Source organism: Dromaius novaehollandiae, chromosome 1, assembly GCF_036370855.1.
Source record: "Dromaius novaehollandiae isolate bDroNov1 chromosome 1, bDroNov1.hap1, whole genome shotgun sequence".
NCBI classification, from domain to species: Eukaryota; Metazoa; Chordata; class Aves; order Casuariiformes; family Dromaiidae; genus Dromaius; species Dromaius novaehollandiae.
This window is the reverse complement of record NC_088098.1, coordinates 131848509-131863875: the sequence shown is the minus strand read 5'-3', so window position 1 is coordinate 131863875 and position 15367 is coordinate 131848509. Positions and strand designations below refer to the sequence as shown.

Below are 15367 nucleotides of genomic sequence, written 5' to 3'. Positions count from 1 at the left end.
TATCTTTCTTTTGTCTGTATTATTCTGCCACCTGAAGCTGGGTGAAGAACCCATGTAATTGTGTCTCACTGCAAAATCTGCAGGGAAAGACAACTAGTAAAGTTTGATTTACCATCTTTTTCGCCTGCTATAAAAATTCCTGTATTCTGAGAAAGTTACACGCTAACTATCCAGAAACATGCAACAGCCATCCCCATCCCTAAGACACTTGAGGTTTTTTCTTCTCTTTTCCAACTATTGAGGAAAGTTGCAAATGGCAAGCATGTGCAATGTAGTGTTTCCTCTGCCTCCTGCATCTCTCTCTGTTTGTCCTTTACTGCAGGAAGAACAGTCGTTTTTGAATTCTATACTGTCCTGTCTCCCAAATATTTGTAAACATGGAACTGATTTTTTTCCCTGCTTTTTGCTTCTTGCTTTTCTAATAAACGTAAAGGACACATTATACCATATGATAAAACTTTAAATTTTGAAAATAGTTCTCTAAAAAGTAAAATATATCTCATGGGAAAAAAAAAGTTAAGCATCCCCCATGAAGCCTTCAATGAGAAAAATACCTCAGTTTGTTCCTGATGTGGAACATTTGAGCTAGCCCCACTCTGTATGTCCCTGTGCAAAGACTGTTTGGTCTTGTCTTTAGTGGTTCTGTATGTCACTAAGAACTAAATTAACTTGATCAGTTTTACAGTTAACATGATTAGCTTTTAAACTTGCATGCGCAGAAGTGCCTAACAGAGCAAGCGAAGGGGAAACTACCAGTGACTTGGCCATGAGGGAGGGCCTGTCACCAAGGCTAAGGGCTGTATCGCCAAAGCAGCCACAGTGCAGAGGTCCCAGCGCGCCGCGACCGGGATAATAAAAGAGGCTGAAGTTTATATCCATGCCATGATGACAAAGGTATTTCACCCCCATTTAATTTATTACATTCTGCAGTCTCTCTAGTGGCCTTTGTACTATGCCTATGGAGAGCAAACTTCAACCATTTTTGGTCATTCCACTTCTGAAGTCAAAATCGCAATATTTGAGATAATTCATCAGTCTGGTGAGAAAGGAAAGAAAATAACAGAATATGATAGAATGATTCCCCCACCCACCCACCCACTTTCACAGTTCTTCACAGATCAGGAAACGAGTACAGTGTCCACAGGGTAACCTGGTTATTTTACGGACTCATAAAATGTTTCCTTCTCTACACAGCAACAATAACTTCTGACTGCTCAGTGACTCCGCCTCAGAATAAATCACCTACAGAGACAGAATCTACTCAGTCTGACTTTCTCTCATACCAGATTACCAGTAACAGTGACAATTCCACCAGTTTGAAGCACCCAGTTTAACTTCTGCTGCATCATGGGATACAGATGTTCCGAAAAACAAAAATGCCAGGAAATCCTATACATAGGCTTCTTCATAAGTCATGATTTGTCCATAGGTAGCACTCAGTAAAACATATGCCAGTCACTAGATGGCACACTTAAACAACTCACTGTGATTTCTTACCTTGCTTTACAGGTGTGCATGGGGACTAGCTGAGAGCTCTTCCCATGAGGAACAGGAGAGTCTTTGATGCACAGTCTTGTTCTCTATATGCCATACGATTGTATTTGTATTTCAGTTTCCTGCCTTAAATTGTCAGGCTTAGAGTTTATTATCAGCACACAAAGCTCAATTTCTTTGCCTTCAGTTATATTTAATTTAGTCTTGTTGGCTTAAATTTTGGAGAACAGCTTATTTCAGCTGCTCTGAGGAATGTCTGAAAAAAGTGATATGGCTTATCACTCCAGCTGCTGTCACACAGCTGTAAGATTAAGGTGATTTGTGATTAATTCCAGAGGAAATAATGAGTGGTGCAACTGTCCCTGGATACTGATACTATTTTGAAAGAACAATTTTTATAGGGTATTTGTATTCCCTCCATCATTTTACTTGCATTCTCAAAAATATTTAACAGAAGTCACTGCTGTTATCCCTGCCACAAGTACTGTAAGCAGTAGGAATCAAAACTTGTTTATCTTCTAACCATCCAATCTTCTTGCAGTTATTGAGGAGAAAAAATGTGAATCATACCACATGGTGGATGGCAGTTTCAGTTGTTCTTGCTCAGATCCTATTGTATTAGCCCTATAAAAACTAAATTTTTACACTCTCGCATTGCAAAACCAACAAATTCAGTGAAGGTACTAGAATTGCAACTTCAGCTCTGACTTCCAGCCTTGTCAGTATGAGACTGTGGGACATGTAGATAGATATACTGATGGTTGTTCATGCTCTGCACCCTGCCCTCCAAGTGGTGGCACTGGTGCATGAACCTTGCATGGGTTTTCTGCCTTGTGCTGAAGTCCACCCCTGGCCTGGAGAAAGGAAAAAGCTCCGGGGATGTGTTTTTACTGCTTGTCAGACTGGACGTGCCTACATTCACATTTTAAGTTGGATTAGCACTTGTGAAGCAAGTCTCCCGATTGATTCCCGCACTGCTTTGGGTTGTGCTGTGGATGGAGCTTGGAGCACTGCAGCAGGATGCCTTTGGGGGAAGCTCAAGGGGCAGGCGAACTCCAGGTGCGCCCCCAACGCTCCTCTGCTGCTGTAAGGTCAGGCCATGGGGCTGGCGAAGAGCTCAGGCAAAGTCAGCTCCCTCAAATGTGCGTAAGGCAGATATTGAGCCCTCCAAACAAACCACTGCACTTTATACATTCACTCCCATTGTCGCACACTGCTTGCCAAATGTACCTGGAGTCGCTGTTCCTGAAGCTTAATGTAAAATTTCCCCCACTCTTCATTTTTTTTCCAGTAGCAGCCCTTACATCTCTCTCTCACTGATCCACACACGGTATGTTCTTTCCTTCAAATTGAAGCTTTCAAATGAATTTTGCCACTGATTAGTGAGAACATGCCCACTGCGTGATATTTTTCTTTCCTCCCTTTCCCTTGCCCCTATAAGTAGTGTCAGTCATGACTGTCGCAGTAGTATCAGTCATGACTGTCAGTCGTGACTGTCCCAACTGAAATGTTGCTGGACATAGTAGCAGAAGTGCAAAAAATTCTATTTCATTGCTTACAGAGAAGAAACATAACTCATACTACCCCATAGTCTGCAGTGCCTGGAAGCTGGAGCATTTTCAAGCCACACTGTAATTTGCCATCTAACAGGATTCAGTCATACAGGGAAGCTGTTTCCAACCTTGCTATTTTTCAACCTATCATTCTCTTTTGGAATAGGATGTATAAAATCCAAGCTGATATGCTCCTTAGTGAGAGCATGTTTCTTCCTTCCCCTCATGGTTAAAGAAGCACTGTCAGATTTTTATAATGTCCTAGTCTCTTCTTTCTTATGGATAGCTGGACAGAGCCTGCTGATACCACTTACTAGCGGAAAAAAAATGCTTCACCGTTTCACAGCAACCCCTTCTGTTATTCTATAAATAGCATTAATATGATCTAGTGGTGCAGTCATTTTATCTATCTTCAGTTTAGTTGGTGGTATCTGATGATTTCAGGCCTTAACTTGATGCTGTGTAGCTGGAAGAAAACAGTGGGATGGGGGGAGGGAGAGGTGAAAGAGAAGCAGGCCTGTAGCATTCGTACATGCTCTTGGGCACTCCAGAAAGAAATCAGGACTGGGGGGAAAAAAGCCCAGGCCTGGGAATGGAGAAGTGTCTTCCATTCCTGGCTCCACCATCACTTTCCCACTCCATTTTCCAGCTTTCCATCAGTAAAAATGCACTGCTTGGTTAGGTTTGCAGAATGCAGAAAGTGCGGCTGAAGATCATTCCTAAAGACAGGAATTTTGAAACACTCAACTTTTTAAAAATGTGCATGCCCCACCTCAAATGCATTCAGTTTCTTTAATGGCTGCTACAGGAATTTCAGCAGATGTGCATGGAATGAAGTTCTACAGTTTTTCTTCAGTGTGGTTGGTGTCTCATCCATTTCTACTAATGCTTGTGTAGAGAATAATATAGTGAAGGACAATGCCTTACCAGCAGTGTGAGAGGTGTTGGGTACTACCAGTAAGGAAGGAAAGAGCAAATGAGGTGTCATGGCCTTTTCTCACTGGGTCATTTTTGCTTGGGCATCTTGTACTGTGCCAGAAGACTCCGCATGGTTTAAAACATGCAACAACTACTTGTTGGCTAAAGCACACATAGGTAGGTAGGACTGACGTGCTACTAGACTACTTATTAACTATGCTCATCATGCTGCTGGGACACCTTAGGCATGTTTGCTGGGCGAGCAGTGGTCAGTGTGGAAGAGAAGGTTTGTTTTGCCTCGCTCTTTGAAGCAGGTGCTGATCCCCATCTGGCTGAGCTGCTGGCTTCCCATTCTCTGCCTTTTCTCTTGGGGTTTTGCAGCTTTTCTTTTCATATTTTACGTCTTGAACCCCTGAGCTGCCTGCTATTACTGTCCCCACAATTTCACATCTGTCTGCATACTTACTTTCACATGGCTTTGGCTCATGATCTTTCTTGCAGCTTGACAACAGCTTTCTAAGTAAAACTGAGCCTGGGTTTAGCAGCTGTGCTGCACTGACAGCAGCCTGCGCTCGCAGGCAGCTGAACATCTGGGCTGCAGTTTGGTGTGTGAAGTCAGCTGCATATTCCCATCAGAAGATAAATGCATGACAATTCTCTTGGTTGTGACACTTAGACTGCTGTTGCACTGATCATTAAGATTGTTCTTTAATTATGATTAGGGCAGGTTAGACTACTAGCTTTTAAGATATTTTGGTACTGTAATGAAGAAATTCAGGCTAGACAGCTCATCATAACACCAGCAATAGAGTCCCTGAGCTAATCATTCATTACATTACAGAAAGTCTTCTAGATAAATATACTGATTTTGATTTTTTAAAAAAACTTCCCGCTGGCTTAGGTAGCTTGTCCTAGCAGTTGCTTCAACACCTTAAGAAGGACCAACCGCACCAGAAAGTTCTCAGTGAGAAGTGTTGATTTTGAAGTAAGCTGTAAAAGACCTGAACCAATTTTGCAGGGGATTCTTTTGCAGGTGACAAAGAGAATATTTGAACCCACCTTTCGGAAGTTCAGATATACAGAAGGAGACTAAGCTTCCTGGGACAGCAAAGCAGCAAAGCTGCTAGGTACCCCATAACTAAAACTTACTTACCAGAAGCCCCACCCACAGAGAATTAAGAATGTGATCTTGATAGGGGCGCTGGAAATACCCTCTTTGATTTGCCAGTTAATCAGAATGTACCTCAGAGAAATCAATACAAAGATAATCTCATTTGCTATATTTTTCTGGCTCGTATTTTCACCGGTTTTGAAATGTGCATTTCATCAGTCATCTACTCTAGAGAGGAATGCGATGAATTTCAATATTCCTGCTATTTTTGCCTGCAAAATATTCAACACGGTTTCTACAGAAGCTACAGGAAGCAGTGGGGGACATTTATTTTAAGAGATTTGGAACAATGGATCACTAGTGATTAAAATAAGAATGGAAATTACTCATTTATCTCTTGCATCCAGAATGTATCATTTACAATATTTTAGCATTTTCCGTGCATGAACTATCACTAACTGAGTAGTTACATTTTAGAAATTTTGAAACACGACTGTCTTTTGAAGCCTATAAAAAATTGCAGATTCAAGCTCCTGATTTTATGCTAATAGAAATATAGGAGTAGAATATCAGTTTCTTCAGACAGGGAAATTTGTGTGGGAATGGAGAGCTTTGGACTTCTTCCTCCTGAAAAGTCAGCTTTCAAAATAGAAAGTAGGATTTAAATCTTACACTATGATTTTTCTCTTTTCATATACCCAAATCTTAGGTTACTTGTGGTACATTAACAGCCTTTGAGCCTGTACCCAATGCAGCTACAGCTTCTGTAATTTTAATTAATAGTCATAATCTACAAATCTAATAACCTACAAATCTAATAACCAGCCCCATTTTCTCTCCTCTTCCCTAATTGTTCTCTTGGATTTCTGTTTCAGTTTCTGAGACTGATGGCTTTGGAAATACTTACAAAGTAAGAGGTTTTTTGGGAGACAGCCTAGACTCCCTCCTTCCTCTTGCCAATGCCTTCTTTTAGAGGCTGGTGAGGCCCGTGTTGCCAGAGGTTTGTGCTTGATGCTGATGGACTCCTTACAAACAAGCCAATCTGGCAGCAGTATGTTGCTGAGTTAGCTCGATTGCAATGACACAGGAGAATTAGTGCCTACTGAAGGGAAAGGACTTGTGAAGATAGTGTACTGTGTTTTCAGGAACATTTCCAGCACAGGCAGCTCTTCAGAGCTGCATATGCACCTGTCTAAACACACACAGATCAAACAACACATCCGCATACTGTAACACATGAAACCCTGCAGCTGGGTCTATGATGCTTTTATGCCTACGTGAGATAAAATCTCAGGAATCTCCATGTTGAATGCAACTCTACAATGAAAGGACATTTTTGCCTTCCAGTTTCATCGCCTCTCTTTTCCCTACCCCCAGCTCCTGTGAATTAATGATGGCAATCTGACCTGCATTTAAAACACCTGTTTGCATTTGTGCCATAGTGTGCGTGTTTGCTTTTCTTCAGTGCATTTTATTTGCATTTGATTAATGATTAAAACAAAACAAAACCATTGTGGCTGTTTTTAAGTGCCTCCTTTAACAGCGAGGATAGAACTGGCAGTAAGCCTGTGTTGGTGGCATGGCTCTTTCTGCCTCTGGAGTACTGGATCTGAGCCAGGCTGAAATATAAAGTTGAACTGTAGAGCTGAGTGCCATAAATATAATCTGTGCCCCACTCAGGCTGCTTTTGTCTGCAAATACAGTCACATTATTTTGGAGACAAGATGGTTTTTGACAATAGCATGGAGCTTTTTCAATTTTAGTCCTCATCTTTGTTTGGGGTAATTATGGCAGACTCCACTCTTTTGGTGAAGTAAAACTATTTGGAGCTTCGCAGCGACCAGATGTTCCAACTTTGATATCACAGAGTAGTAACTAAGCCCCACTTAGGCTGCACTGCCAGTTAGAAAGGTGGCAGGAGGTGCAGTTAGATTATGTGGCTTTAAAGGTTGTAAAGCTCTTCTTTCTCCTGGCAATGCCAATATTTGCCTTTCTGACTAAATGACTGCTTTTCTGATGTGATAGCTACTTTGCTCCTAAGGGGAAATGTAAGTCACTCGATAAAATGAGTGTTTACAGGCAGAAGATTACAAAGGTTGTTTGTTTTTGTTTGTTTTCTAAATGGATGAGATGTGTACTTGTCTTGATTGCCTTACTGGGCAATAAAAATTCTCTAATCAGCTCAGCGAAAATCTTGATTGGTAGAGGACCAGCGCTGTCACTTCCTTGAAATGAGAGCTAGCGTCTCCCAAACGGATTTATGGCAAGAGATCTGCAGTCCTCTCATGGGAAGGCAATTTAGGGGGTAATGGGTGGGAGAGAGCATGGCACGTTTCCATTCTGCGTGACCTAACCTTCCCCCAAAGGTAGTAACTGGTGTCATGTTCCTAAATCTGCTTCACTTTTTGCTTGATTTAAATGAATTTCCACCTGCTGTCTGAATCAGAGAATCAGAAAGATGCTCTTATAGTTACAGTCAGGCTGTGCCTGAATATGAGCAATGGGTGCCAGCGCAGCCCGGGGCAGCCCCGGGTGTAGGCTGCCCTCTCACTGGTTATGCTGAGAGCATCAAGCCTAGACAGGGTGGCAAAGTTCAGCCGCTCATGGACTGCACTCCCTGATGACTGCACGCCAGCTTATCTAGTGAGAGCTGCTAAGCACTGAACGCCCTCTGCTTCTTCAGCCTGAGCATTAGCCAGCTGCCTGAGTGGCTTTCAGCTTGGCCCAGGCCATAGAGTCTTCTTACCTTCCTTGAAATTGTCTGCCAAGAGATGTCTGAGGTCATTTTTCCATATCATGAATATTGCCTTTCGATTTGCCCAGTGTGGTAAAGCAGAACATTGAGCCATGTTTTACTGAGCTGATTACTTTCAGTGCACTTTTCTCCCCTGTCCTGCAAGCACATGTGCTCATACAGATGTGCTTCACATTGTCTCTAAATAAGCCTGCAACAGATCTGGCAGATCAAGTAGAATGTCCATATTTTATCAAATAAGCTTCTCTGGTATTAGTATATATGGCCAGGAGACTTTCTGTCAAAACGTTTCAATAAAAGTATGTGTCAAACAACAAGATGTTGAAAGCAAGATCTTTAGTTGCTATTGATTCAGTTGTTTTAAACAAATTTCTGGCGGGGAAAAGAGGTTGAAACAATAAATATGTGTGGGAACTTTTCATAATTCTTGTTCTAAATATTACTGCTGAGTAGCAATAAATATGAAAATCAATTTCATAACTCCTGTTTATTCCATAATCATGGAATTGAATTATTTCATTTGTTTTCACAAAGAAAATTATTTAGAAGTTTGGCATTAAATAATTTTCTAGAAGAAAAAGATTTTATATGTAGGTTTTCTGATAACTTAGCACAAACCTGCCAGCTCATAATTACCAACTATGATAGTCATGAATAGGTAAGATATGATTTGGAAGGGAGACTTAGCTTGAGTGAAAAAGCATAGGAAAAATATCTTAGAAATGATGCATTACCTAATGTCTCCACAGTCAGAACAAAAGCACCCTAGTGACCATCACTACAGCATTGCTAAACTATTTAACACACACAGTAGTCTTGTAATCGGTTTGTGTCACTTGTAACATGTCTGTGAGAAAGAAAAGGGCTCAGTTTCACTTGTGTAATAAAGCTTTTATTTGAGGGGAACAACACTCAAAACTCTTATGATATTATTTTAATTTTTCAGATGTAACTAAATAGCAATTCATACATTTTTCATGTAAAAAATACAAAGTACCATAAAATAATCAAAGTCTTATTTTAATAGGTGGAAAATGATACAATAGGTGCAAGTTTAACAAGATGGTAAATACCGTTAGAAACAGTGAGTCAGGAGACAAAACGGAAACAACTGAAAAATGCAGCCTTATACCTACTATTGGCATCCCTTCAGTGACTGAGACCAGCTCAAAAAGATTATGTCTCATGCTAGCAGAACTGGAACCCCACTTTTTGCTTACATACATTAAAAAAGGATAGTCGCCCTCCGAATGATATGAGTGTATGAGGTGAAGGACAATTTCTTGAACAGGGTAACAGCTGTAGTATAAATAAGGCATGGACCCTGTGAGCTACAAGTTATAGATGGCTAGGCTTGTTTATGCAGTAGCTTTACTGTTGCAAGTGCACCTGATGAACCATTTTCTCTCTTTCCTCTCACTTAGGAATGGTCTGCAGTATTGGTATCTTATTCATTATGCACGCATAATACTGATCAAATGGTGAAGGACTGCCAAATTTCTGCTGAACAGACCTGAAAATGGCTTCTAAAGGCAAGTGTTCAGCAACCTTAGTAACAGAAAATGGCCCATGCTCTTCATTCTGCTTTTCAGTGTGCCCATCACACACTGCTTCCAGGTTCATTAGAGAAACATTAAAACTACATGCATGTGGAAATGCTGTTAAGCATTCGAGTGAGCCTCTTGTTTAGTATTTGGTTGCTTAATGAACTGTAAAGATGAACTTGGGCCATCAGTAAGTCTGTTCTTATCCATATCCACACTTAATCTTTCAAAGCTAATCTATCTCACAACACACCTGTCGACCTGAGTGATCGTGCACGTGGAGGCAGTAAGACATGTTGTTGGGTCTTTGCACAGGATCCATTTTTGTCCTGAAGCACAGGATTTTATTACTTCTGTTATCTCAAAGCAAACATTTACATGCAAACACTGAACCAAAAGTTTTCTCCCACCAAAGAAGCTCTCAGGCTACGCTTTCCTACTGATCATCAGAATACTTTGCAAAATGAGATGAATAATATGCTTAGTAGGTGGAATATTTAAAGAAATAATTTGTCTGTTGCTCTTGTTAAATTATAGTATTTCCCAGCCATCTTCTTCTAGAAAGCTCTGTGCAGACACCCATGCAATTTTGCCAAATGATTCTCCTAGAAAAGCCGTCAGCCACTAACAGCAGGCCTTCAGGCCAAAATTGAAGCCTACTGCATTTACTAAGATCGAATGCATGGATATACCAAACGAACATAATGTATTTTCTTTCTCCTTGGACTAGATATATAAAGAATAGAAATGTTGTGGGATTCTTATCTGGCATTGATCTTGAGTCCCATCATAGGCATAGCCCTCAGCAACTACATTTACATTTTGATGTGATTCCCTGCTGTTAAAAGGAATTGGAAACTAGGATTATGATGTGAGAAAAGCTGTACAATACAGACGAGAAAAGCTTATCTAAAAATTAGTTCTATTATAAGTCCAACAAGGCTTTCTAATCTAGACTAGTCTACAAGATACAGTTTGCAAGCTATACAGAAAATCAAACAAAGTATGTCTCGCTGTTTACTCTACACTGAAGGGAAATGCCAGAGTCCAGTGAAAAGCAGTATCAGCAAAAGGTGCAAAAGTATATTTGAAGTTCAAAATGTCACAAACAGGTTAAGGATCATATTTAACTTGTGTTACGTAACCCAGTTCAGTTTCTCTAGTGTGCACTTGCAAATCTGCAAGACAGAACAAATACATGAAAACAGGAAAAATAAATGCTTATTAGTCAAATAAACACAGCAAAGTGTTTTCAATAAAGGAACTGGGGAAACTACAATTGTTACTTTAAACTCTCCATGGGTTCAAGTTAAGAGGAAGAAACAAGCAATCTCTGTGAGAATACATAGAGCAGAAAAGTCTGATGAGCAATAAGAGCTATGGGTTAATAAAACATATCAGGTTGGATAAACCTGATAGCCCAAAACACTGTAATTAGATGTCTGTTATACAAAGGTATTCTAGTGGATGTAATGTTTATTGATTTCAGAATAGCACCTGATACAATACTGAATTATGAAACTTTTAACATTCAGTGGATAATACAGGGGACATATCATAATGGGCTGAAAAGGAGACTGACTGATGAAAAGGAGCAAAGCTTTGTACCACTGCATCCTCAGTGGGCACAGCTGCTGCTGGAACAGTGACTCTCCTCATCCCACTTTCTAGTGCCAAGATCTGGGAGAGGAGGTAATCAGAAAACATACATGCCTAAAAGTTTTTTCTTTGAGACGAAAATGGCTGATAATTCATTAAAAAATGTGCATTCGGACTCAGAATCTTTTTTTCTTTTTCACAGTCTCTTGGCACAGAAGTACCCCTGGTAAGTACAGGTCAGGAACAGGAATAATTCTCTCAAAGATTTTTAACATTCAGACAGTTCCACAAGGACAAGCACAACAGCTCCTCTTCCCAGTCATTTGTGGAGCTGCAATTGCATACTTCTTCGTTTAAAGAATCCCATGAAATGGGCAGATTCTCAAACAATAATGTTTCCGTGTTTCTAGAAAAACAGTGATGGTTACTGGCATTTTCAGTTCCTCACTTCAGGGTCTGCACAGAAACCAGCAACCCCCAAAGCCCCAGGTTCACAACAGCCCGCATGGCAGAGCTGTGGAGGCTGAGGCACGAAAACCTTGGGAAATACACTTCTCTGGTCCTCCAGCAGCCTATTCCATAAGATGTCAAGCAGTGGGAGTGCCAGCACAGATGGGAACAACTTCCTGTATGGCAGGAGAGTATGGCAATTTTCAGGTGACCCTGATATCTTTCTGAAGAACTGATTGCGCGGAAAACATATGTCCTATACAAAATGCATGAAAAGTGCCTATCTCTCCAGCTGAGAACTTTCAGAGCCAAGACAGCTCAAACCTACTCTCCTAAATTCCAGATTTTACTAAGTGTATCTGGGGGAAAACTACAAGAACTTCTCCTGCTGCTGAACATGGTAAATTCCATGTAGCAAGACCTGGCCCCATTTCATTTTTTCCCCTTGCAAGGTTCCCAGAGGCTTCAATTGCTGCAAAAAAATTAAAAGGTGCTAGAACGATTTTCCCCAAAGATAAAGGTATCCCAGAGTGTGGTAACATAATAAAATTTTGAATTTTTCCCTAGGAGGTTCCCTAGCCAGGTGGTATGGTTGAGTGACTGCAAGGGAAGAAAAGAAAAAAAAAAGAGAGAAATGGAATTTCTTTTAGGGGCCTTCCCCTCCTACTAATGACAAATCAGTGCTGTCCTCATGGAATTAGGTTGATAATCCCATTTTAATGGATCTAGGATCATAGTTCAAACCCCAAAGGTGTATTTCTCACATATATCCAGCTACTTCTTCCTCAGCTGGGGTACTTGCAAGCTGTTCTTGTTTCCAGAAGAGAAGATTAAATGAAAATCCTTGGCATGAGGATTTCCTGGATGCTGGTTAGATTCAGTTTTGCACATGTTTTAAAGGCAAGTTAGCATCTGGCTGTGTTGCTTTTGTTTGTGTATTTGAATGGTAAAAGTAGTAGCAAGAAAGAGTGTTATTTTTGTGTGTGTGTGTGTGGGGGGGGGGTTCCATGTAGTTCTTTGTCATATGATCATAGGTCTAGTTTATTTGTTCCAGTTTTCACTCTTATAGCACAGCTGGAACAAAGTATCATGGTAATAAGGATACTTATCCTGGACACTTTCCAGGTTAAAGCACTGTTCCTTTCTGACAACTGCAACTTTGTTTTATCTTATCTTTTTTCTACTTAACTTCAGTTAAAACAGGACTCTTTATCTAAGTGGCACTTTTATGTGCCTACTGGAAGAAAAAAACACCTGTGACATGACTGTACCCCAAGTGGGGTACAGAACTCTGTTTATACCTTTGTGGACCTGACAGGGCATTCAGACAAACCCGGAGGCTGGCTTCTGCTAGATTCCTTGTCCTCCTGCCCCGCAAAACGCATTTGAGAAAGAAGCAGACAAGAAAGTCTTTGATGGGTAAAGAAATAAAGAAAAACTCACATGAAGGAAAAGGGAAAAGTGAGGCTAATGGTGTAGTGTTAAATAAGAGTGAGTAGACTCATACCCTTAAAGTGAGCTTTTCTCACTAGACTGAAAGAAGTGGGTAAACTCTTTTTCTGTGCATTTACTTACGTTGCAAGGATTTTTATCTCCTGCATCCCCTAAGTAATTTCAAAATAAAATCACCTATTCTCTTGTCTCCAGAGACGGAACTTCTATGGCGTATTAAAGAGTAATGTAGCTCTGTCCATTAACATTGCCAAGTGAAGGACACAGATGGTGTCACCTGGCAGAGAGCTTTGACGTCACCATCCTGGTGGCAGCCAGCCCTACTTACTCTAATGCAAATTACTAAGAGTAGCTACGTAATTAATGGAGTAATGGAGTTCATATTCTAAAAGACGCTAATAACTCTGAGCCAGCTAATTATAACTGCTTTCACAAGCCATGGTCTTTTTATTACAAAGAGAATAAAAACTTTCTTTAGTTTCCTAATTCTTAGATTTGTTGAATATAATTTTTGGTAGTCCCTGATTGCTGAACTTTACCCGTGGATTAGATAGGATGAGGAACTGAATGCAATGACTACTGGCTTTTGCTAGTAAAGAAAGTTGGTAAAGAAACATTGTTTTCTCAGGTGGTAGACATGAACAGCTGCAAATGTAGACTATGAAAGTAATAGAATCTAATACTACATGTGCCTTTCCAAATGTAACTGCAATATTTACTTTAAACTCATGCCTTTGAGTGCTGTCAATCTTCTGATCATTATGGATAAGCCTTACCAAACTTGCCCATCTGAGTACATAAACACTAGGAAAAGACAAATTACTAAAAAATAAAAACAAGTCTTTTTCGGAAGTTTAGGAAAGCTTCATTAAGAACCCTTATCCCTGTCTATATTCCCAGTGTGCCTTTACACGATCCACTACCTTAATCTAGCCTTCAAAGCTTATAATGGCAAGTGGGAAAGTACAGCAGGATTATTGAGAAAAATTAGCACTATGAACAGAAGTAATTTGTATGAAACATCATACTATACTATCCCAGTTTTTCTGTTCTGTGCTGTTTTTTTCTGTCATTTTGTAAAATGTACTTTGGGACTGTAATTCTCTGTGTGAATTTCCCCAAAATAACTGTTATTGGTTACTGTTATTGTTAGCTTTTCAACTGTATTATACCCACTCTCAATGAGTGCTTCTGAACTTTAAGATACAGGGGTTACAAGAACTTCAATACAGCTTTTTTCAGTTAAAAAGTACTATGAATTCCGCAAAGTCAGTGTGTCTGGAATACACTAATAACCATGTTTTCTTGGTTTATAGTTTAACATTCCTTTTCTCTCCTCTGACATCCCTACAATGAAGTTTATTATGCCGAATGCCCTGCTGCTTGTTTATAGAACTACGAAGTGTTCTGCACTGAAGAAAAACAAGCTTTGTTAAGGAGATTACGGCTCTGGAGTTTTAACAATCTGAAATGTTCACTGAGAATAAATCTTAATTGGACAAAACATTCATTGCAAAAACTTTGATCCTTGAAAGCTGAAGTACACGTAATATAAAGGTCCTGAAAGAACCAGATTTGCAAATGTAACAAACACATGACTACCAAACTACCCAGATGAAGTTTTGCCACCAGTTTCCACAAGAATAGGATGAATGAAAATGCTAAAATAGCTAAAGAAGCCATTAAAGTTTCTCCAATGGTTAGAGTTACCTTTGAAACAAATAGTACCTTGAAAATTATTCTCAGCCAAACATGATTTACCATAAGATCCTACCCATCTGCATGAACTTTGGTGTTGACCTCAGCGATCATTCAGGAAACAAAAGCTCCAAAGAAGACATTTTAAAGAATTTATTTGGACAAACAATATGAATGTTCTAACTAATAACTATGGTGAAATTTAAACTGAAATGTCCTCCTCTTAAAGTTGAGCTTCTTATGTTCGCTCAAAATATACTCTCTAGAGCTTGCATTACTTTCTTGGTTTTCTAAATTTCAGGTATGGGTGAAAGCCAGTGGTAAAACTGAACCAGTTTGTTATCAGTTCTATGAATTTTCCTCTAGTTTCTCCACTACTTTCCATCAAGTGTGTTAGTTGTTAAGTCAAAGCTTAATTTCTAGTCATTATGTTACATCATTACTTTATGTTCTAGAAAGGATATCTCAATTTCAACAGAGATATTGGTGACACTGGGAGGCAAAATAACAATCCAGTTGCTATGCCAGCACTCTTTTCTTCCCTTCCAATTCACTATAGTGTCTTGCATGGTTATTCACTTCTCATTCATTTTGTTGCGTGTGCAAGTTCTCTTGAAGAGACAAAATCATGAGCTTGTATTTTAAGCCTATTGATCCCAGTGATGTTTTCTATTTAACATGGTTTATGCCACTAATGTCTCTTTCTTCAGGCTGATTGTTTAAGAACTGGGTTTATATGTATGCTTGTTGCTGTCTTTCATTGGTAAAACAATCATAGATTCTGCTACGTGCA

General features: G+C 39.8%; 1 protein-coding gene across 3 annotated transcripts in view; it reads left to right on the top strand.

The window, feature by feature from the left end:
• The window catches only part of LOC112985054 (organic solute transporter subunit alpha-like), a 35138-nt gene extending 19771 nt beyond the window's left edge, over window positions 1-15367 (top strand). For 2 of the 3 annotated variants that reach the window (XM_064498204.1, XM_026103400.2), the window contains one exon: window positions 5952-8311. In XM_064498204.1, the coding sequence (XP_064354274.1) occupies window positions 5952-6049 (98 nt within the window). In that variant the 3' untranslated portion in view covers window positions 6050-8311. Of the gene's footprint in view, window positions 1-5951; window positions 8312-9255 lie in introns of those variants that run through there. The other variant, XM_026103399.2, reaches the window with a different exon arrangement.